At 36.9% G+C, this 23852-nt stretch overlaps 1 protein-coding gene across 8 annotated transcripts in view; it reads left to right on the top strand.

The window, feature by feature from the left end:
- Nucleotides 1-23852, top strand: part of KIF27 (kinesin family member 27) — an 81694-nt gene that overhangs the window by 15228 nt on the left and 42614 nt on the right. For 6 of the 8 annotated variants that reach the window (XM_024753863.1, XM_024753869.1, XM_024753864.1 and 3 more), the window contains 6 exons: nucleotides 2541-2684; nucleotides 9029-9235; nucleotides 16844-17013; nucleotides 17509-17612; nucleotides 19229-19384; nucleotides 22388-22593. In XM_024753863.1, the coding sequence (XP_024609631.1) occupies nucleotides 2541-2684; nucleotides 9029-9235; nucleotides 16844-17013; nucleotides 17509-17612; nucleotides 19229-19384; nucleotides 22388-22593 (987 nt within the window). The remainder of the gene's footprint in view (nucleotides 1-2540; nucleotides 2685-9028; nucleotides 9236-16843; nucleotides 17014-17508; nucleotides 17613-19228; nucleotides 19385-22387; nucleotides 22594-23852) is intronic. The other 2 variants (XM_024753865.1, XM_024753866.1) reach the window with 2 other exon arrangements.

Here is a 23852-nt window from a genome sequence, read left to right as displayed (position 1 = left end):
TAGTATAACTAGGAAAATGGTTTTAACCTCATGGATACCCTGAAAGGATCTAAGGTTCATGCTAAAAGATTCACTACTGAATACACTATGAGAACTGCTGCTCTTTTACAAAGCTTTGATCTTTAAATATAAGCATATAAAGTACTGCTTTTAAAATCATGGATTTTTTTTTTTTTTAAAGGCAGTAACTCTGCTCTGCCTTTTTCTTAAATAGAGCAGGCCTGGCCCTTCCTCTTTGGTATAAGAAACTGGCAGAACATTAAGTACAGGTAATAGGAAGCTTGAACTTTGTGGTACACTATAGGAGTTGGTGGTAGAAAGCATGCTTCTAAGATGACTGATTTTGGAAGCCCACAAAACCCATCTGCTTGGGGGTGAGATGGGTAGTAACCTCCTCTCTCCGTCTGTTGGAAACTCTAAATTTAAACTTGCTCTAGATTATGTACTCTAGATTATGATATCCCAAAGATATTAACAGTCTTGATGAAAAATGGTACCATGATCAGATTGTTTTGGGAAATGCTAGGTTGCAAAAAACAAACAGGTTTCTTAATCCAAAGACTTCCCAGAACTTTGAAAAGTACTGATGTATATTGTGAGTCTCCAGGTGAGAGATATAGCATTCAGTGTTTCCCAATTTAAAAAAAATGGATTCCCTTTTTTGGTCTGCAATCTTCTAGGCCTAGTAATCTATGGATACCACTGAACAGCAAATAGACAAATGATTGGTGTCATTCCTTACCCCATATGTCTCTTAAAAAATTGTTTTTTAAACTTCATTTCTGTTCTTTTTTTCTGTGAGAGAATATAGTAGTTAAGAACATGGGTAACAGACTTCCAAGGTTTGAATCCCAGCTCCTCTGTTTACTAGCTCTCTGACCTTGGACAAATACTTAATCTCTCTGTGCTTCAGTTTTCCTACCTGTAAAATGGAAACACTAATAATAAACTCCGTTTAGGGTTGCTTTGAAAGCTATTAGAGCATTATTAGTTCCCATAAAGTGATGAGAAAGATGCCTGAGCTATAGTAAGGCTTAATACACGTTAGCCTATTATGATCTCCTCTCATTTATTTCTCTTCTACCTGGGCCTAGGTTATACATATGTGGCAGCTAAGGGATTGGACTCAGTAGTTGTAGGTAGGGCCACGTACCAGGAGTTCTGTGAAGGCAGCTCATCCCCTCATAAATACCTCTTAAGTCTCTTTGTTACTTTTTACTCCATAATTTGAACACAAGGACAGTATGTGAACATGAATATACTCAACAGATAAACACTTCTAAATAAATAATAAACAATAAAACTGTAGTTTATAAAGTATATGTAAAAATATTTAAATATGCAGCACTGGGAGAGCAGTTACATTTTAAGCTTCTCGGATGGGCAATTAATTGCCCATAGCAGAGGGTATTAACTAGTGAGAATTATAGTTATATTTTATTTTAAAAACAGAAAAGTCATAAAGGTCATATAAATATATAGGGTTATAAGGACCATCAGGGTCATGCGTTCCCTCCTTATTTGGTCATTCAAAGATGCCAAGCAGAGAAAAGAAGGAACTTGCCCAAAGTCCCAAGGGAAGGCTGTAGCAAATTCAAGGCTGGCCTCAGTCCGTGGGTTCCCAGTGCAGAGGCCCATCCACCTCCACGCCACCACCTGAGAGGTCACGCACATGCTCTGGTTTTGTGAATTAAATCTTGTTTGTAAAGAGAGCACCATTTTGTAAATAGCTACTCTTTCTTCTCTTTTCCTGTGGTTTAGCGGAAAGAGCATAGGCTTCAGATCTAGAAAGGCCCTGGAGTTGACTGTCAGGAATTTGGTTTATCCATTGTGTTGTCCTGGGAAGAGGTGTTAACTCACTGAGCTTTAGTTTCTTCATGAAAAAGGAATCATGTCTATTCAGTGAGATATTTTTAAAATGCCAAGTTACAATCTAGCATAAAGCAGACCCTTGACCAATGTTAATTTTCTGTTTATTTAGTTCAAAATTTGTTTTAAAAGTATTATTTGCATGTCCCGAGTTTATTTGGAGACAGGCAAACTAAGAAAACGATACGTTTAACCATATTTCCAGACATCTTCAAAATATATCTCTTTTTAGTGAAAGGGTGCAAAATTAGCAAATGTTCTTTATTTAAACATCCAAATGCATTTAACCATACTCTATAGGTCAGTTTGGGAAATGTGACCTCTTTGATTTTTAAAAACCCACATTAAAATCTCATGGCAATTCTAGAAAACTTATAAAAATCTCATTGAATGTACTCTAGAACTTGAATAACTGGCTTCAATCTTAAAATGCAGGAAATAAAAGTAAGGAAAATCTTCCTGTCTTTGTGGTGACTAATTCTTACATTATAGCAGTAATAGGTCCTCTCAGCTGTTTCTGCCTTTCTTATAAAGAAACAAGAAACAAAGGATAAGAAAATTTTAAGAGACATCTTCAAGGTGTCATTAAACCACAGTTTTTGTGGTATTATGTGGTCTCTCCAGTACTTTCCACATTGAATCTCTCTTGTGCTTTCTTTCCCTCCCCGCAGTGTGCTCTTGCTGCTGCTGAAGTAGTATTTAATCAGAAGGACCTGGAAGTGAAGGAACTAAAGAATCAAATGCAAATGATGATGCAGGAAAGCAATGGACATGTTATATCTTTGAAAGAAGCGCAGAAAGTGAATAGGTTGCAGGTAGAGTTTTTTAATGTACCTTGCTCTGTATATTTCATTGGAATAGTACATGACTAAATAAAATAGCATTGTAAATGATAAGTGGGAATGTTTGCAAAAATAGGTTTCAGATGGAGTTCTGAACACAAGCACCTGAAAGAGTTATTACAGTTTTCCTCCTAAATTGGTGTGTAGGGAAAGCATTTTTATTGCTAGCTTGATTTATATTTCAAAAATACAAAACCTGGGGCTTCCCTGGTGGCGCAGTGGTTGGAGGTCCAAGTGCCGATGCAGGGGACGCGGGTTCGTGCCCCGGTCCGGGAAGATCCCACGTGCCGCGGAGCGGCTGGGCCCGTGGGCCATGGCGGCTGGGCCTGCGCGTCCGGAGCCTGTGCTCTGCAGCGGGGGAGGCCACGGCAGTGAGAGGCCCGCGTACCACAAAACAAACAAACAAACAAACAAAACACAAAACCTTATACCCAGGAACTTAATTTGCAAATCATATTATGGTTATCCTTTCTTTATACTTTCCCTTCCGTTGTTTGCCAAAGTAATAGGCAATATGATATTGTCAAGTGTTGGAAGGTAAACACATAATTTAAACTTTTTGATTTGTTAGATTATCGTTTTATACTCCATCAGTGATTTGCTCTTTAATTTTGGCTAAATCTTTCAATTTCTCTCTCTTAGCTTTTCTGTATTAACATGGATGTGCCTGCAGAGTAACATGGTATGTCCCTAAATATTATACTCCCTGGCTATGAACCCTACCACCCCCCCAAACAGTTCATTTCATTTAAAGACTTTAGCTTCCTATCAAGGAGTAACTACTGCTCTGAGTAATAATCTGATTCAGGACAAATTAGACTTTGATTTTGACATTATTTTTGTTTTCTTTTTTAACCCTTCTAATTCTGTAATAATTTAAAAACATAAAACATATATAAAATAATATGTGTTGTTCAGTGATTTATCACAAAGAGAACAGCTGGGTAGCCACCAGCAGTTCAAGAAATAGCACACTGCCAGCCCCTCGGAAGCCCTTAGTCTCTCCTCGGAGAGAGCTGCTCTCCTAATTTTCATAATGATAATTTCCTTGCTTTGCTTTGTGGTTTTACTATGTATCCTTGAACACTACAGTTTAGTTTTTGGAATTTTTATAAATTTAATCATTCAATATATATTCTTTAGTATCTGGTTGCTTTTATTGAACATTTTATCTGTTCTGATTCATCCACGTTGTGTGTAGCTGTAGCTTGATTAGTTTATAGCTGTACAGGATTTCATTGTATGAATATACCACAATTTATTTTTCTGTTCTACTGTTGATAGACATTTTTTTCTATGAATTTTCTTAAACATGTCTCCTGGTGCACACGCACACACATTTCTTTTGGATTTGTGCCTAGGAGTTGAATTGCTAGGTCATAGGGTAGGCGAATCTTCAACTTTAGTAAATGATACCAAACTTGTTTTCCAGTTTAAACTTGCAACAGCACTGTATGAGCATTTCTGCTGCTCCACTTGCTTGCGAGCATTTGTTATTGTAAAGTTTTAAATCTTAGGCAGTCTGGTAGGTATATAATATTATTTTACTGTGGTTTTAATTTGTACTTCCCCGATGACTAGTGAAGTTGAGCACTTCTTCATGTTTTTTTGCTATTTGGATACCTTCTTTTGTGAAATGCTCATTCAAGTTTCTTGCTTGCTTTCCTATTGGACTGAGTCTTTCTATATTATCTTCTAGGAGCTTTATTGTTTTGCCTTTTACATTTTGCTGTACAGTTCTCCTGAAATTGATTTTTGCATATGGGGTAAAGTAAAGGTCAAATTTCAATTTTTTTCCATATAGATATCCATTTGTTCCAGCGTCACTTTTTGAAAAGACCATCTTTTCACCACTGTCTTTGTCATAAATCAAGGTTCATTCATGCATGCATCTGTTGTATATTTCTGGGACTTCTGTTGTATCTCATTGGTTTTTCTGTCTTTGGACTAATGTCACATTTCTTATTTATTGCAGGTTCCTAATAAGTCTAGATATTCTATAGAGCAAGGCCTCTGCTCTGTTTCCCTCCTCCCCAAGAATGTCTTGGTTGCTCCATATAAATTTTAGAATCAGCTTTTCAAGGACCACAAAAAAACCCCCAAAAAACAAAACTTTTTTGTGATTTTGGTTGGGATTGCATTAAATCTATAAGATACATTTGGAAAGAGTTAACATCTTTTGATCATGAGTCTTTTCACTAACCCATGAACATGGTATATTCCTCCATTTACTCATGTTTTCTTTGGTTTTTCTCAATAATGACTTTTTTGTGTGTATGTAGAAGTATTGCACATTTTTTGTTAGATTCATTCCCAGGTACTTTATTTTTTTATGTGACTATAAATGGAATCTTTTCAGATTTTCATTTTTTGTTGGTATGTGTAACTGTATTGATTTGTGTATGTTGATAGCTTATACCCAGCAACCTGATTAAATTCATTTTTTCATTCTGATATTTTATGTAAATTCTTTAGGATTTTCATTTATAGTTATGTCATCTGCAAATGAAGACATTTTTATTTCTTCCTTTATGATCCTTATACCTTCTGTTTTTTTTTTTTTAACCTTACTTCATTGACTGACATCTTTAATACAGTGTTGAATACAAGTGTTGATACCAAGCATCCTTGTCTTGTTTCCAACTGCTGAAGAAAAGCTTTCACTGTTTCACTATTAAGTATCATGTTTGCTGTAGATTTTTTTTTTTTTTTTTTTTTACTTTTTGGCTGCATTGTGCAGTATGCGGAACTTCCCCGACCAGGATCAACCTGTGCCCCCTGCAGTGGAAGTGTGGAGTCTTAACTGCTGGACTACCAGGGAAGTCCCGATATATATATATTTTTAATTTATCCTTTATCAAACCAAGGAAAATTTCTTTGCTGAGAATTTTTATTATGAATGGATATTAAATTTTATCAAATGATTTTTCTTTATCATGATTTCCTCCCTTTATCCTGTTAATGTGGTGAATTATATTGATTTTTCTAATTTTTAAACCAATCTTATATTCCTGGAATAAACCTTTCTTTGGGTCATGATGTATTGTGTTGGGGGTCCCCAAGACCACCCTCAGGTTGGATGATGCACCAGGAGGACTCAGCATATAGTTGTGCTCATGGCTAAGATTTATTACTGTGAAAGGAGAGCAAAGGGAACGGGGACATAGAGTGAAGTCCAGGAGAAACCAGGCACAAGCTTCCAAGAGTTGTCTCCCGGTGGAGTCACCCGCATGTGCTTAATTCCCCCAGCAAAGCCTGTGACAACTCACGTGAAATGTTGTCTACCAAGGAAACTCAGTAGAGACTCAGGTTTTATTGAGGGCTGGTAATGAAGGCATTCTCTGCCCAGCATGTACCAAAATTCCAGACTACCAGAAGGAAAGCAGGTGTTCAACATAAACCACCTTGTCTGTACAAACACTTTGAGCACAGTGAGCCACTCTTACCAGTTAGGGTGTTGGGAACCCTCTTAGGATCCAAGTTCCCAGACACCAGCCAGTGGACAACCTCTTAAGCAGGTCTTTCAAAGGATAGCAGTCAGGTCTGCTGTGTTAACTGTTTTCTACAAGTGTCCTTGATTTGGTTTGTGATTATTTTGTTTAGGATTTTAGCGTCTCTATTCATGTGTGAGATTAGCCTATATTTTCCTTTTTCAAAATATTCTTGTTAGATATTGTAACAGATTAGGTTATCCTAATAATATAGGTTAGGTAGCATTCCTTCTCTTTCTATACTTTGGAAGAATGTGTGGAAAAATTAGTGTTATTTCTTTCTTAAATGTTTGGTTGAATTCACCTGAAAAACATCTGGGACTGGAACATTTCTTTGTGGAATGTTTTATTATGAATTCAATCATATTTTCTTTTTGCCCCCCTTTTGATAAGGTTTATTTGTCTAAGAATCTAACAACTGTGTCTAAGTTTTCATATTTATTGGCATAAGTTTGTAATAGTCTCTTATCTCTTTAATGTTTTTAGACGTGTGATGATATCCCCCTTTTCATTCCTGGTTATTTCTGCCTTCTCTCTTTTTTTTTTCCTTGATCAACTTCACCAGGGGTTTATCAATTTTATTAGTCTCTTCAGAGAAGAAATTCTTGACTTTGTTGATCTTCTCTAGTATATGTTTATTTATTATTTAATTAATTTCTACCCTTATCTTTATTATTTAATTTTTTCTGCTTTTTTGGGGGATAGGATCCTATGCTATCTTCCTAACTTCTTTAGATGGATGCTTAGTTCATTGATTTTTAGCCTTTCTATATATTTTTAGCCTTCTATAATATGTGCATTTAAATTTATATGTTTCCTCCTAAGCTTATTTTTACCTGCATTTCACATTTGCCTCAAAATATTTCCTAATTTTTATTGTGACTTTTTTCTTTGACCTATGGGTTGTATAGTTACTTTATTTACAACACATGGAGAATTTCTTTTTATTAACTTTTAGCTTAGTTGCATTTATTAATTTTTAGCTTAATTGTATGATTTCAGTTCTTTGGGTTGAAAATTGCTTTACGGCTTAGCATAAGGCCAGTTTTTGTAGATACTACAGAAGTGTTTGAAAAGAATGTGTATTCTGCAATCATTGGGTACTCTTAATCCTGTTTATCCCGTTATTCAAATCTATATTTTTACTCACTTTTTGGGGGTCTTTTTGTCATATCAGTGATTTAGAGTGATGTTAAAATCTCCCACTATAATTTTGGATTTGTCTTGAGAATAGTGACCATTTTTGCATTATATATATTTAAGCTCGGTTATTAAGTACATAGAAATGTAGAATTGTTACATCATCCTGGTAAATTGACCTTTTTTTTAAATCACTTTTTACCTCATTTTATCTCTTCTAATGGTTTTTGCCTTAAAGTCTATTTTATATTAATATAGCTGTACCAGCTTTCTTTTGATTAATATTTACATGGTATCTCTTTTTCCATCTTTTTAATCCTTCTGTGTCTATTTTAATTGTGTTTCTTGTAATTAGCAGGTTAGATAATTTTACAGTTCTTTCTGACAGTCCTTATCCTTTAATTGGATTACTTAGTTCATTTCTGAATTTAACATAATTACTATTACATTCTGGTTATAATCCCACCATTGTGATTTTTACTTATCCTATCTGCTCTATGTTCCTTCTTCTCTCCTTCTTACCTTCTTTTGGATTAATTGTGTATTTTAAAATTTACTTCATTACCTTAGAAGTTGTACTTTCACTTTTTTTAGTGGTTATTCTGGAGAGTATACCATGCACCCTTGACTTAATACAGTCTAATATTAATTGGTATTTTTACCCTTTTCCTAGAGAGTATAAGGACTCCATTTAATATCCCCCGTCAACTTATATGCTATTGATGTTTTATATTTTAATTATCTGAATACATGACTTTAAAAATAAAGTTACATTTTATAGCTCAGCATTAACACAGTGAAAGTTTAGGGTTTTTTTTTTCTCCTATTTAAACATTATAATACATGTGAAATATTAAGATGAATGACATTTCTTATTTACATAATTTTGTGCTTATAAAACAAAGATTGATGTTAGAGCTTTCTAGATTGGATATACTTCAAAATTTTTCTTTAGAGGATATGTAAGAAGCTAAACCACACACGGTGTCTTCCCCCCCACCCCCCCATATAATTTGTTCTGCCTTTGATTTCCAAGTTCTTTCTCCCACGACTCTCAATTGCCTATCTTCTATCTCTTTGTGTTTCTGGCTTTCTTTTTCACTGAGTAAAGGCTTTCACTTCACTGCACCTGTTACCACTTTCTGTCCCCTTTGCTGTCACCTCAGCTCTTTGCAATTTTCTACACTTTTTAACATTCTGGTCTCTTGTTACTTATTGGATTTCACTCTGAAGTTTCAAACTTTTATAAAGATCAGCTAATCACAGTGCTGCAGGTTGGCAAGCTAACCAATCACAGTGTGTGGGGCACTGTCTTGCACACTCTTTAGGCTGTATTTATTGGTGCTTACTATTCAAAAGTTTTTACCACTCAGGACAATCCTAAATTCTTGTGAACACCAGAAAGCTAGTCTTTGTTTTTTGGGTTTTTTTTTTTTTGGCTGCGCCACGCACCCTTCAGGATCTTAGTTCCGTGACCAGGGATGGAACCTGCGCCCACTGCTGTGGAAGTGTGGAGTCTTAACCACTGGACCGCCAGGGAAATCCCAGAAGGATAGTCTTTGGATAAATGAGGTTTTACTGTTTTGTTAAGGTAGTTGTAACTTTGGTCGATGTACAGTTATTTTTAATCATTATACACATACTGAGGTTCTCTGTTTTTAAAATTCTTATCTCTCTTCTACAAAGAATGAAAAAATAATAGAACAACAACTTCTTGTGGATCAACTGAGTGAAGAACTAACAAAACTTAACCTGTCAATGACTTCGTCAGTTAAGGAAACTTGTGGAGATGGGCCAGATGCCAGGATACCTGAAAAGAGACCATATACTGTACCATTTGATACCCGTTTGGAGCATTATATTTATATTCCAGCAAGATCAGATTCCAGGAAGGTAAAGTCTAAGCATTAATTTCTTTCTTATTATGAGATTTAAAAAGTATTGTATATAATATAATATCACAGTGTATTTGTATAGTCTTAGCAGGTTTTTTTTCCATTTGGTTTCATACACTTTTGTTTATACTCTTCTTTTTTGTTTGTTATGTATACTCTTTTTTAAATCATGCTTCTTTTTAATAAAAAATTAATAGGTAGGAGAATGTATAGATATATTTGGAAGGAATAGTTGAAGATAATGCTTACATTTATCAAGGAGAAAAAAGCTACCCTTTGCTATTGTATTTTCAGACATGACTAAGTCTGATATCTTCATGAATTTTTTCTATCTTTATTTACCCAACCCAAGTTGATAAGGTTGGAGGTATTTATTTTGACTTACTTTGCCTGTCTGATTATTTTCAAAATGACATTTATGTGTTATTCAGTCTTGCCAAGTTTGACATAATCAAGACTATATAAAAATGAGTATGAAGTTTCATCTTAATTTTTATTTATTTATAAAAAATATGTGTGTGGGTGGTAAATATGTGCACACACTGATTTCTCTTGAAAAATCAAGGAATCTCCACCATGGAAAAGACTAATTAGCAGATTCATGAATTTTGGTTTCCATTTATTAATTTTAGGACTGGAAATGATTTGTTTGAGATCTATACATTGGTTACAGTCAAAGGGATAAGAAATATGAGAGATGTCATAGACTTTGCAGTCAGGCTGGCTTGGGTGTGTATACCATCTCTATGGTGTAGGCCTGGATGGATGACTAAAACCGTATGAACCCCAGGCTCCTTATCTGTCAGAATGGGGGACCTGCGGGGGTGTATGGAGGATTTACATGAGATGTTGACTCCAAAAGTGCCTGGCACACTGCATCCTAACACATGTTCATGGGGTGCTTCTACTATGTCCCAGGCTCCATGCCTCAGAATGAGTGGGACAGTTGCTACTGTTACCTCTATAGTTTTCAATTTTGAGTGGTTGGATTTAAAATTTAAACCATTGTTACTATTAATTTGAGTTAAACTTTTTAGAGTTATTGACATTTTCTTCTTGGTTGAATACATGGTGAATTTGCATAGAACATTTGAGAAGAAAGATAAGGTCTTCGTAGGATTCATGTTGGATATCTATTAATTCAACTTAATTATATATCAAGTCTTCTATATTAAAAAGAATTTTTTTTACTATTGGCTAGTAATGTGAAAGAATTTCCTGTTTCTGTTCATTCTTTGTTTTTCTTTTTAAATTTTTTTTTGGCTGTGTTGGGTCTTCATTGCTACATGTGGGCTTTCTCTAGTTGCGGTGAGCGGGGGCTACTCTTCGTTGCAGTGTGCGGGCTTCTCATTGCAGTGGCTTCTCTTGTTGCGGAGCATGGGCTCCAGGCGTGCGGGCTTCAGTAGTTGTGGCACGTGGGCTCAGTAGTTGTGGCTTGCGAGCTCTAGAGTGCAGGCTCTGTAGTTGTGGCGCACGGGCTTAGTTGCTCCGCGGCATGTGGGATCTTCCCTGACTAGGGCTCAAACCTGTGTTCTCTGCATTGGCAGGCAGATTCTTAACTATTGCGCCACCAGGGAAGTCCCTCTGTTCATTCTTTTATTTTATAATAATAACAACATTTTTTTCTGATTATAAAAGTTAGACATTTATTGTCTCTCTCTGTTTCTTTCTCTTTTTACTAGATGTTCACACACACGCCTGCGCGCGCACACACACAAACATGCACACATTCTTTGAGGAGACAGAGCTCCGTGGACTCTTGAGAAGGGGTTAGGCCCCTCTGTTCCTTTTTTTTTTAAGATTAAAAAAATTAATAAATTTATTTATGGCTGTGTTGGGTCTTCGTTGCTGTGCACGGGCTTTCTCTAGTTGCAGTGAGCAGGGGCTACTGTTCGTTGCAGTGCACAGGCTTCTCATTGCGGTGGCCTCTCTTGTTGCAGAAACACGGGCTCTAGGCATGCAGGCTTTCGTAGCTGTGGCACATGGGCTCAGTAGTTGTGGCTCCTGGGCTCTAGAGCGCAGGCTCAGCAGTTGTGGCACACAGGTTTAGTTGCTCCGTGGCATGTGAGATCTTCCCGGACCAGGGCTCGAACCTATGTCCCCTGCACTGGCAGGTGGATTCTTAACCACTGTGCCACTAGGGAGGTCCCTAGGCCCCTCTGTTCTTATCTCTAGTTGTTTGATTAGACCTGAAACAGCCATGACTGGAATAAAGACTTCCACAGTTATTGTTTCAAATTAGCAAATTATTATTTTTAAAATTTTAATTAGTTTCATTGCCCCCTTTCACTTTCAAGGGTTTTGGTTTGGAAAACATATTGTGTGGTTACCATAGTTTAGGAGAGGGCAGATGCACTATAAGACTTGTAGCTCCTCTGTGGTTACAGGTAATCTCAAAGTTCCCTTATGACCAAGTGGGATTAAGATGTAACAGAAAGAAAGAACCAGTGAGTTTGCCAAAAGATTACTGTGACATGGAAGGAAAAGACCCGGCCAGAGAGACTCTGCATTATGTTGAGGAATGGCAACACTTACTCCCAGTGCTGTTTCCTTCACCATGGATGGACATATATTCAAATTAGCAAATTCTTAGTTTTGTTTTTAAAATTTTCCTTCTACCCCAAAAGAACCCTTCTAGCCACTAAAAGAAGGGGAAAAGGGAGAAAATGCAATGATCAGCAGTTTTGAGAGTTCTCTTGCTCCTATTGTGTGTCCAGGAATCCTGGCCCCCACTCTTGCTTGGACTGGTTACTGCAGCAGACATGAATACTTGCATGGAAAGACGCAAAGCCTGCCAAGACTTGTTCAAGTCCTGTTTCCTGTTCCATTGTTCTAGAGTGAGCAGAACGTTTCATATTAAATACCAAAACTAGTTAAATTAGGCTAAAGAAGACGTCTGAAATCTTATTTCATTTTTTCCTGGATTTCTGTCTCCTTGGCAGAAGTTGAGCTAATATTTTCCAGCTCTTATATTTTCTTTTAGAATTTAGCTCAAATATTTTCTTGAAGTAAAAATAGTCTGACAAGGGAAATATTTCCTTGACTTAAAATACTTTCAAAGAGGGCTTCCCTGGTGGCGCAGTGGTTGAGAGTCCGCCTGCCGATGCAGGGGACACGGGTTCGTGCCCCAGTCCGGGAAGATCCTACATGCCGTGGAGTGGCTGGGCCCGTGAGCCATGGCCGCTGAGCCTGCCCGCCCGGAGCCTGTGCTCTGCAACGGGAGAGGCCACAATGGTGAGAGGCCCGCGTACCGCAAAAAAAAAAAAATACTTTCAAAGGAAAAGGGGAACAATGGCTTAATTAGTTTTTAAATTGATTGCATAAAGAGTTTGATTTCATTTCTTATATGTTTGTTTATACATATTCGAGGGAAAGAGTGAAAAGATCTTATTTATTTTAAAAGTGTATTATATATATATATAACTTACATACTTTTGTAGCTAGCTTTTCTCACTTAATGTATCACAAATGCTTGACAGTCATTAAATATTCTATATCATGATTTTGACAGGTAATAATATTTTATCCTAAGGACATACCATTGTGTGCTTTTTCCTATTGTTGCACATTTAAGTTGTTTGCAACCATCTCTTAATCTAAAAAGTTTAATTCCAAAATGGAATTTTAGGATTTATCTACTTATGTAGAAATCCTAAAGAAATTGCCCTTCACAACTAAATAGTATAATTTACCAAATTATTAGGAAAAACGAGAAAGAAACTCATTTGTCTCAACAGATACCAGAAACTAATCTGATGTAAACTCATGTAAAATTGAATCTATATTTAAATTTAAGGAAAAAAATGTAACAGAGGTTTCTATTTTCTTAATGTGGTAAATATGATATAATTAAAGCCAAACACCAGTGTTATATCAGTACATACCAAAAAGGCACTTTGGAAGGAAAAAAATTACAAAGTGGTACCAGTCTTTACTTAGGTTTAAAATAATACCATATATGCTGATGATGCTACCATTTTTCATGGATTATAAGACTCACATTTTTTTTTTCACTTTATCATCTTTGGTGGTAGGATATGTTTTACAATTGATGGTATGTCGTAGATGATAGCTTTTTTCTTTCTTGCTGGTATAAAAATAATGGTGTGTCTTACAGTTGATGACATTTTAGATTTGATAAAATATTGTATTATGAAAAGGAAATAAAAGCAATAGGTAAATAATATCACTTTCAGTACTTGACATAATTGTATAGTAAGAAAACCAACAAAAACGTTCTTAAGGGATTTTTTTTTCTTTCTTTCTTTCTTTTTATTTTGGCTGCCTCGAGTCTTAGTTGCGGCACGCGGGATCTTTCTTTTTCATTGCGGTGCGTGGGCTCCTCGTTGCAGCACACAGGCTTCTCTCTAGTTGTGGCATGAGGGTTTTTCTCTCTCTAGTTGTGCGTGGGCTCCAGGGTGCGTGGGCTCTGTAGTTTGTGGCATGCGGGCTCTCGTTGAGGTGCGAGAGCTCAGTAGTTGTGGCATGCGGGCTTAGTTGCCCCGTGGCATGTGGGATCTTAGTTCCCTGACCGGGGATTGAACCCGCGTCCCCTGCATTGGAAAGTGGATTCTTTGCTACTGGATCACCGGGGAGGTCCCAAGGGATATATTTTTTTAAACCTCTGGAATCTCCAAACTCACAAAAGTGGAAATATCTGTAAAATCTTTTCTGTTTTTCCTGAATGAATTACATTTTTATTGAGTCACAAAATTCTTATGCATTAAATCCCATACACTGAAGTCAACAGCCTTTTCAGTTTTCATTAAGATTTTATCTTTCACACAAAGGCCATTTTTTTCTCTCAAAATAATTAATTAGTTTTGCTTTTTAATCACGTCTTTGCATAGATTGTTGCTCATGGTGAAGCAGAGCTGTGTGAGATGTGTCTGCTGAGCTTTGACCAGGTTCCCTTGCCAGCCCAGCACTCATTCCTGCAAAACATACCAAGTTCACAGTAGCAAAACGACAAATTACATCTTATGAACCTTTGTGGAACTCTCAAATTCAACTACAAAATTAAATATGTGAAAGCCACAATCTGTGGTAAATGAATTGCAACACATCTCATGAAACAAAATCAAACGCATCACTAGTGAGAAGAGATTATCTTATTGTATGATGATTGAGAATATTATGCTCAGATCTGGGTACAACACCTAAGTCAAATTAGATTATTTTTGGAGAACAACCAAGTTGCTGAAGGACCTTGGAGAAAATCTGAAATAACTCTAGATTTAGTCTGATTCAGAGGAGACATGATAACTACTTTCAAGTATTTGAAGGCTTATCATTACTGTTAGACTTTGTCTCTAGAACTAGGACCAATGAGAAGCAATAAGGCAATATAAGAGGCAATATAAAGAGGGATTTATTAATGAGAAGTGTCAAAGTAATATGAGAGGTCTCAGGGCTTGTGTGGGTCCCCACAGTGAATTTGTTTAAGCAGAGGTTAAATGATAATTTGCAGTATTACAGAGGAGAGTCAAACATGGGATGAGTTGAACTCTAATCTTTAAAGTTCTGTCCAGTCCTGTTGCTATGTAATTCTCGGAAAAAATGGTTAGAATAAAAAAATTGCCTTCTAGTTGGATACACTTCAGTTATCTGAATTATTACTCAGCTTATTGAGTACTTACATTTTGATCAGTATTGCTTGGGGTATGGTTGAAAATGCAAAAATATTCTTTGTTGGGAGCAGGGAGTGCAGAAGCAACTGAAAGAAGCAGGACCCAACACTTAGGTAGGAAGGGGCCAGATTATAGAAGGCTTGGTGAGCCAGAAGGGGCTAAGAACCATTCTTTTGGGTGGAATGACTGTTAAGGAATTAATTTACTGAATGTTACTCATTGTGGCAGAACCCATTTGGTGTTCATTATTAAGCTGGGTCATTTGCTTTTCTTTGTAAAAAGAAAATTTTAAAGCAAGTTACAATCCCAGAAAACAAAGTTTGATTCTGAACAAAAAGTTTTATTTGCTCCTGAAATAAAGCCCTCCTCCCAGCCCCCACCCCCACCCCCATCAAAGAGCAACCTTGAATCCTGTTGGTTATGGTGCAGGTGGCCATGCTAGGTACAATGTGCTTGTTAGATAAATACTTCTTGAGTTGGTTCTTCTGTAAATAATTTCCATACCCCAGAATTGGAAGGCCACCTAGAAAACTTTACCCCCCATCCATCATGGTGCTGATGTGATGGATGGTCTTATTAGGTGACCAACAGTGGAGGTACAAAAATCAAGTGTCAAGAAATATCCAGTATCAGGTTGGCTTTCCTGGGAGGTGGTGTGTAAAGGACCTACGTCAATTGAATCTTCACACCATGTGATATACACATTCTACTGTATGTAGTAATTTTAATAGCTTATAATGATTTATATTAATAAATTGAATGTCTCCTCTAAGATCTTATTATTTACCTTTTTTGAGAAATTACCCTCAGGTTTGGTTATAGAGAAGTGGTTAAAAAGGAAATATTTGGTAACAGAAACTAGAATAAAAGTATAAAGGCAATATCTAATTCATTGTTTTCCAAGGTAAATTTTTGAGAACTTAAGGCCAATAGAATAATAATATAGAAAGTTTCCAGGCTAGTCCATGAAAATCTATTTATCCCATGATACATATTAAGTGTCACTTAGAGCACTAATTCAGCTCTCCCTGACTACTACATGTAAAGTCTGAATAAATACATTCAAATTTTCAAATCAGGAATATTTTGCCCTGGCAGAAGGAGTGGTAGTGGCTCTGGATTTCTTCATGTGGTGGGATTTGGATTAGAGGGGAATTGCAGATCCTTAGCAGCACTGCAATTCTCCAAGTGTTCAGAAATGGGAAGATTGCAGTGGGGTGGGTAACAGTTGTCTCCTATTACACTGTGTATGGGCTTCACATTTGTTGGGGAGTGCCTGAGCTATGTTTAAGAGCTGTGATGTTGGGACTTCCCTGGTGGTCCAGTGGTAAAGAATCCGCCTTACAGTGCAGGGCCTGGTCAGGGAACTAAGATCCCACATGCCGAGGGGCAACTAAGCCTGTGTGCCACAACTGTTGAGCTCACATGTCTCAACTAGAGCTGGCGCACCACAGCTACAGAGCCCACGCGCCCTGGAGCCTGCGCGCCACAGCTAGAGAAGAGAAAACCCGCAGGCTGCAACTAGAGAGAAGTACACATTCCGCGATGAAAGATCCCGCGTGCCTCAACGAAGATCCCGCATACCGCGACTAAGACCCAACGCTGCCAAAAATAAATAAATAAATAATAAAGAAATCTTCTAAAAAATATATTTAAAAAAAAAAGAGCTGTGATGTTTTCACTCATGCCTCTTTTTGGTTTCATTTTTGAGTGCTATTTTCCTTGAAGTTATACGAGCTTTCTAGAAGAGGAAGAGCTGTGTATAGATTCTGAAAGAAGTGTGTGTCCATGAGGCACAATTAATATTATGAAATGAATTTTGACTTTTTTTGTGGGCGGGGGGGATGTATATTTTCAGTGATTGGCTATTTTAAGAGTACCTGTCTAACCTCTTTAAAAAACATTTTGAGTGATAGGATAAAAACAGACACAAAAAATCACGTTTTTTGTTGTTGGGTGGGGGAATCACTTGTAAGGTCTACACAAGTCCTTCTGTATACTCTCTGGATCGACTAGTTGCCGGATTTCGAACAAGAAGTCAGATGCTGCTGGGTCACTTAGAAGAGCAGGATGAAGTCCTCCACTGCCAGTTTTCTGATAACAGTGATGATGAAGAGTCAGAAGGCCAAGAGAAATCTGAAATTAGGTATGTTAATATAGACTGATTTAATAAACATAATTACGTGATACAATTAATATATACAGATGTAGGTTTTTTTCATTAAAGTATATCTTTTTCCATTTAGTAGGAGAGTTAAGTGGTTTTTGCTACATGTACTGTCAACTAATGTGTTATGAAACCAGTGTTTGAACACAAGTCATCAGTCTAACAACTGTAAAATAATTTTGCTTTAAAGCATTTATGGTGGTTGAATTTTAATTTTCAGAGAGAATGATTTTGGATTTCCTAATTCTGCTGCCACAGTGGCAACAAACATGATGAATTTTCCACTGGGTCCAACATGGTGGGGGATATCTTTTTATTTTGTGGAATATTAGTAAGTTCCATTTATTTTGTATTAATCATTTAAAGAATAATTAATCAATTTAAAGAATAATTTGGGGGGAAACTAATTTGAGGGCATATTAGAAACCACTAACAGACAAGTTACCTTTGATCCTGATATTTTTTTTTTTTTAGACATAAAGGTTGCTCGTGGATTCAAAAGCCAGGTTCTGTTTGTTCTTTTGTTGAATTGAATGATATTCAGGATCAAACACAAAAGTCAAGATTGGAGAATGAAGGTACACAGACTTTCTCAAGTACTTTAGATCTAATATTTATGACACCTCTCTTTTTCTTCAGGCAATAATTTAAGAAGCATCTGGGAATTCTCCAAGACGGGAACTTGATTAGGAGTGCTTTCCTGGCTTTTCCTTTGTGTTCTCTGCTCTACCTCTGAATTTTTGTTCGTTTTTACTCCTTAATGAAAACAGTTTTTCCACCAATCAGTTCAAGCTAGAGTTATAGGCTAAATCTCTCAGAATGGGGATTTTATATTCAAACGTGAGTTGATATACATTGTACTCTTGACTTATTTAAAATGCATCTTAAGTAATTTACTAGCTCTCTACTGCTTCACTGGCACCCATGCCTACCATTAGTGATATATTTGGCATTAGAGCCAACTTAGTCTAGTGGGTACTTATAATGTTCACAACTGATGAGAATTTATGCATCAAAAAACTGCATAAAAGACATTTATGTTGCAAAAAGTATACGCGGAGATTTTAGCTCATTTCTCTTAGCCTATGTGTGGTCACAACACCAAGAGTAAGAGTACAGAGAATATAAATAACGTGATAAGTCCTACACTGTGAAAATAGCATCTTTTTAAGAGCCTATGGGGGACTTCCCTGGTGGCGCAGTGGTTAAGAATCTGCCTGCCAATGCAGGGGACATGGGTTCGAGCCCTGGTCCGGGAAGATCCCACATGCTGCAGAGCAACTAAGCCCACGCACCACAACTACTGAGCCTGCGCCCTAGAGCCCGTGAGCCACAACTACTGAAGGCCGCACGCCTAGAGCCCGTTGTCCACAATAGAAGCCACCGCAATGAGAAGCCTGCTCACCTCAATGAAGGGTAGCCCCTGCTTGCCGCAACTAGAGAAAGCCTGTGTGCAGCAGCGAAGACCCAATGCAACCAAAGATAAATAGTTAAAAATAAATTTGAGCTTATGCGTGTAATATTAAAAAATGAAATTGAGATAAATTTTTAAAATGTATAAATAGTGTAGATAAGTGCTACCCAAGTAGCCATCCTTGAACTGTTTGTAACTGGTCTACAACCAGGTAAGAAACTTAATTTCAGGATGTAAATCAGTGCACCAGCTCCTTCACTGAGGAAGTCTCACTGTGAAAAAAATGTCAGCTGAGCTAAAAGAGTGAGGTAATTGATTTATGTTCTAGTACAAGACAGAAACAAACAGTGTGAGGCCACACTCTTATTAGCCTGGGGTAGAGGGAGACTACATTCTCTGATTACCGTAAAACTATGAGTTAATAGGAAAAAAATTAAAACCTCTACCTATCTGGATATTTTATATCTTTCTTAAATAACTCGGGTTAAAGAAAAAGTCAAATTGCAGAATATCTAAGGGTAATGAAAAACTGTATCAGAACCTACAGGATATGACTAGAGCCATATACATATGTTTTAAGGAAAGGAAAACTCACTGTGAGCTGGGAAACTAAAGTCCCAATTGCTATGTATTTTTTCCTTTTTTTTTTCTTTCTGTCCCTTCCTCTGTTACCTGTAGACTGCTTGTGTGTCTGCCTTTTTTTTTTTTTAACTCTACTTCTGTCAAATATTTCTGAGCAGATAGTTTTTATTTCTCAGTTTTGTTTCTTTTATTTTAAAGATTTAAAGATTGAATGTCTCCAGGAGAGTCAAGGGTTGAATTTGCAAAAATTAAGGAATTCAGAGCTCATACTTACTGAAGCTAAACAAAAAATGAGGGAACTTACTATCAACATCAAGGTGAAGGAAGATCTGATTAAAGAATTAATTAAAACAGGTAATAGTATCCTGTGAACCAGCTTATATGAGAAAGAAAAGCTTCTAGGGCTTCCCTGGTGGCGCAGTGGTTGAGAGTCCGCCTGCCGATGCAGGGGACACGGGTTTGTGCCCCGGTCCGGGAAGATCCCACGTGCCGCGGAGTGGCTGGGCCTGTGAGCCATGGCCGCTGAGCCTGCGCGTCCGGAGCCTGTGCTCCGCAACGGGAGAGGCCACAACAGGGAGAGGCCCGCGTACCGCAAAAAAAAAAAAAAAAAAAAATCTTCTGAAGTTGCTTCTGATGTTGTAACATTTGCTTTAATTTTTGATGCTCAGGACTATCCACGTTAGCTTGGAATTCGTTCTAACAAGGTGTGCTCTAGAGCCAGTATGTGGAGGTTAATTATCTAAAGAACTTTGTTATATTTGATTTCATCTATGAATTTTTCTAACCAGTGTGAACTCTGTGTTGTGCTGAAACTCTATGGCACTTAATGTTTTTTGCCACTCTTTAGAAACATTATACTAGGCATCTGGGATAAGTCTGAGATGTTTTCCGAGTTCATTTTTAGTAAATACTTATTTTAAATTATTAGTCTTTATTTTCTTGGATAGTTCATATTTAACCTTAATTATAAACTTTATATTTTAAATGTAGCTAATTTTTGTTTTTCTGAAGATATAAGGATTTGTCCTTGAGAGCTGTCCTCTTGAGTGAGCCAGGCTTTCATCTCCTCCCCTTAATCTACCAGGTTGGGCATATGTACCACATCCTCTCCTCACCCTGCAACTCCATTAGGCTTGCCTTAAAATGCACATCTCAAGCTTTTGGGGTTCCCCTCACTAATACACTCCAAGTGTAAGCCTTGACTACTCTGAAATTCAGTAAAGAATTGAAGGAATAAGACACACTAGCATTTCTTTCCCCCAATTTCAATGCAAAACAACTCTGGTCACATTTGGGGAAACTGAAGGAAATACTATCCTCCTCTTCTTCAAGCCCAAGACTATAATCACACTCAAACTACACGAATTGTGGTTTCCAAATCCTCTGCCAGCAAGGAGAAACCTGCCTGGCCTCTCCCTCCTCTTTCCTGCAAGTTTGCTTTCTGACCGTCGGTCCTCCTTTCTCATCTTCCTCTCCTCTAGCTGCTGTCCAATGCGTTTTCCGTTCTCATTCCTAGTGGTGTATGGGCTATGCATTGTCCCAGCTCCAGTTATCCCAGATGTTTGATTTTGACCATTCTCCTTCCTCATAGGCAGGATCAATGCCAGTAAACCTCTCTTAGGAGTATCTAGGAAATGGTTTAGGGGTTTAAATAGCTTCTCTATCCCCATGATTTTAGGGTAGTGAGTGTAGAAATTGAGGATATTTACCACTCTGAAATAAACGATTTTCTTTCATATAGGTTATCCCACCATGGGATATCTAACTAAACAAGCACCCTTTTGTAACCTGGTATACCCATCCTGGTTGCCTTAAAATAGAGGATACCTGAACTTAAACAGAGAAGGTCCTCTTCTTGTTCATAGAACGAAGGGCAGTTTGGAGCTTTCCTAAAGTCCCTTAGAAATGGTGATTAGCAAAAAGGTCAATGTGTACTTACTTTTCCAAGTCCTCTCACTGAAGACTTCCCCAAACAGTAGATACTTCAGCCAAAATTAATAACAATGACAATTATACTGTATTTCATCAATTTTAATACACACTTTTTTCACATTTTAATATCTCTGAAATCAGGATGCATCTTAAAAATCAGTGGCATTTTAGCATTTTGTCATGGTGTAATTGGTACTGTATATTTTTTTTCTTAGTGGTTCATAAAATATTAGCGTGTTAAACAATTTATGGGATCACAGATTCATTAAAACATTGTTGTCATATGTATTTTGAAGTTAGTTGAAAGCATAGAATTGTAGAGCCAGAAGACAACTTACAGTGCATTTAGTTCAATAACTCCCTTTATTAAAAAATTAAGAGCTTTACAGTATACCAGTATAACAACCTGTCCTGGTGATTATTCACCCCATGACCTCTAGACTCTTACTTCCCACTGCTGCTAGTTTGCCAGTCTGGTTCAGGACAGTTGACTATTCAGAATAAATCAGAACTAAATTTTTAGGGTCAGTAGCTGGGCTTAGAATGAAAAAAGATATAGAAATACCTATATTCTATTTTTCTCTATGTTCTAAATATTCATAAGAAAAGCATTTTAAAAAAATTATCTTTAACAAGTTAAAATGAAATGAAAAAGGAGAGGGGGCTAGCTCTATATTAAAGGATTCTTAAGAAACATAACAATAAGATGTACTGTGACCTTGTTTGGATTGTGATTAAAATAGACTAATTGTAAAAGACATTTTGAGACAGTTGGGGAAGTCTGAATAGGAACTGGTGGGTATTAGTATTGTTAGGTGTGATAATGACTTTTTGGTTATTTCCATATTCTGTTTAGATGCTTATTGAAGTATACATAGGTGATGACATTATATCTGGGATTGCTTTAAAGTTTTTAAGTAAATTGAAGAAAAAAAAGTATAGATGAAGTAGCTGTGGCAACATCTTGATAACTGTTGAATCTGGGTGATGGACTTTCATTATATTATTTCTCTACTTTTGATATGTTGAAAAATTTTCATAATAGTAAAATAAAAGAATTCGGAGACAGATTATGGGTGGTAGGAAGACAAAGTGTAGTAAGCAATAGGCCAGTGAGTCACTCCAAATACCTTTTAACTGAAGTTTGATGCCAGCAAAGGTAAACTGCAAATTCAGAACAAAAGATGAACCAGGAGAAGATAGAATGGCACCAGATGGGGACAGTCATTAAGGAACTAATTTATTAAAAGGACAGGTGGCAAGTTGTGTTTGATGGGGATGGGAGGGACAGCTGGATTTTTAATGCTATGCCTTAAATAGTTACTGCCCAGCTTTTTAAGAGTAGGGAAATTTTATGTTTTTGGTGTTTTACTTAGTTTTTAAACATAATTTATAATTGTTATTACTATTATTATTATTATGAAGGTAATGATGTCAAGTCCGTAAGCAAACAGTATTCTCTGAAAGTAACAAAACTTGAACAGGAAGCAGAACAGGCGAAAGTGGAATTAACTGAAATGCAAAAGCAGCTAGAGGAACTGAAAAACAAAGATCTTTCTGATGTTGCTTTGAAGGTAAAATTACAGAAGGAATTTCGTAAAAAGATGGATGCTGCGAAGCTAAGAGTCCAGGTAATTTAAAAAATATAATTGAGAAAACTTATTTAAGGCTTCCTGATTTTGAGGATTCTTGTACCTAGTTAGGAAAGAAGTAGGATTCAGTTTTTACTAGAGGGAGGAACTGGATGGCAAGTTTTCTTTTCCAGTATGCTGGTGGGTGGGTTTACATAATTTTAGTCTGGGTAGTATATTTCTTCATTCAGGAAGTGTATTATTTTAATCTTTTTATCAAAATCCACACGGTAAGCAATAAAGATAACCACAGAAAATAGTATCCTTTTCTGAAGGATAAAAGATTAACTAATGATTAAATAATGCATATATAACATCTGGTATGTATATAGCACTTTCTTGACACTCAACAAATATGATAACTGTTTCAGACAGTTTTCTGAAATCATAACTGATTGGTTTAAGAAAGGTTAATAACTTTGAGTACCACATCTTATTCTTAATTTCCTAATACTGGACTTTGCTATATCCTCAAATATAGCTATAGTTTAAAAATTCTATTCTTTGAGAAATATTCCATTATAGAGAGATTTTGTGTATGAAGCCGTTCCCAGATGCTTTTGGTATAGTCAGAGTGCTTTGTTAGTTTGCTTATAATGAATTTACTAAAGTGCCTTTTCCAGTTCTTTTGACTCATAATCTTTTTTTAAAAAATATTTTATTTATTTATTTTTTCGCTGTGTTGGGTCTTAGTTGCGGCACGTGGGATCTTTCGTTGTGGCATGTGGACTCTTCACCGTGGTGTGCAGGCTTCTCTCTAGCGCATGGGCTCATTAGTTGCGGTGTGCAGGCTCTCTAGTAGCGTGTGGGCAGGCTCAGTAGTTGTGGTGTGAGGGCTCCAGAGTGCATGGGTTCTGTAGTTGTGGCATGCAGGGTTAGTTGCCCTATGGCATGTGGGTTCTTAGTTTCCTGACCAGGGATCGAACCAGCGTCCCCTGCATTGCAATATGGATTCTCAACCACTGGACCACCAGGGAAGTCCCTGATTCATAATCTATTGCTTTCATATTGTTTCCACTGTACATAGAATGGAATTGTAGTTAACCTAGTCAGAGCATTAGTTATCTATTTTTGAAACTGTACCACAGTTATTTTCTTTCAACAAGATAAGTGTTCACCGCACACCTCCTGTGTGCCAGGTCCTGTTCTAGATGGGGATGCAGGAGTGAACAGAGCAAAAAAGTCCCTTCTTCTAGGGTTTTTAATGCCATCTCAAACATCTGCACATCGCCATTAAAATTTTTTTTTTACTTAAGTAG

The sequence above is a fragment of the Neophocaena asiaeorientalis genome, unplaced genomic scaffold (assembly GCF_003031525.2).
Source record: "Neophocaena asiaeorientalis asiaeorientalis breed wild unplaced genomic scaffold, Neophocaena_asiaeorientalis_V1.1 scaffold220, whole genome shotgun sequence".
Lineage (NCBI taxonomy): Eukaryota > Metazoa > Chordata > Mammalia > Artiodactyla > Phocoenidae > Neophocaena > Neophocaena asiaeorientalis.
Note: the sequence above shows the minus strand (reverse complement) of the source record. Positions and strands in the feature narration are given on the sequence as shown.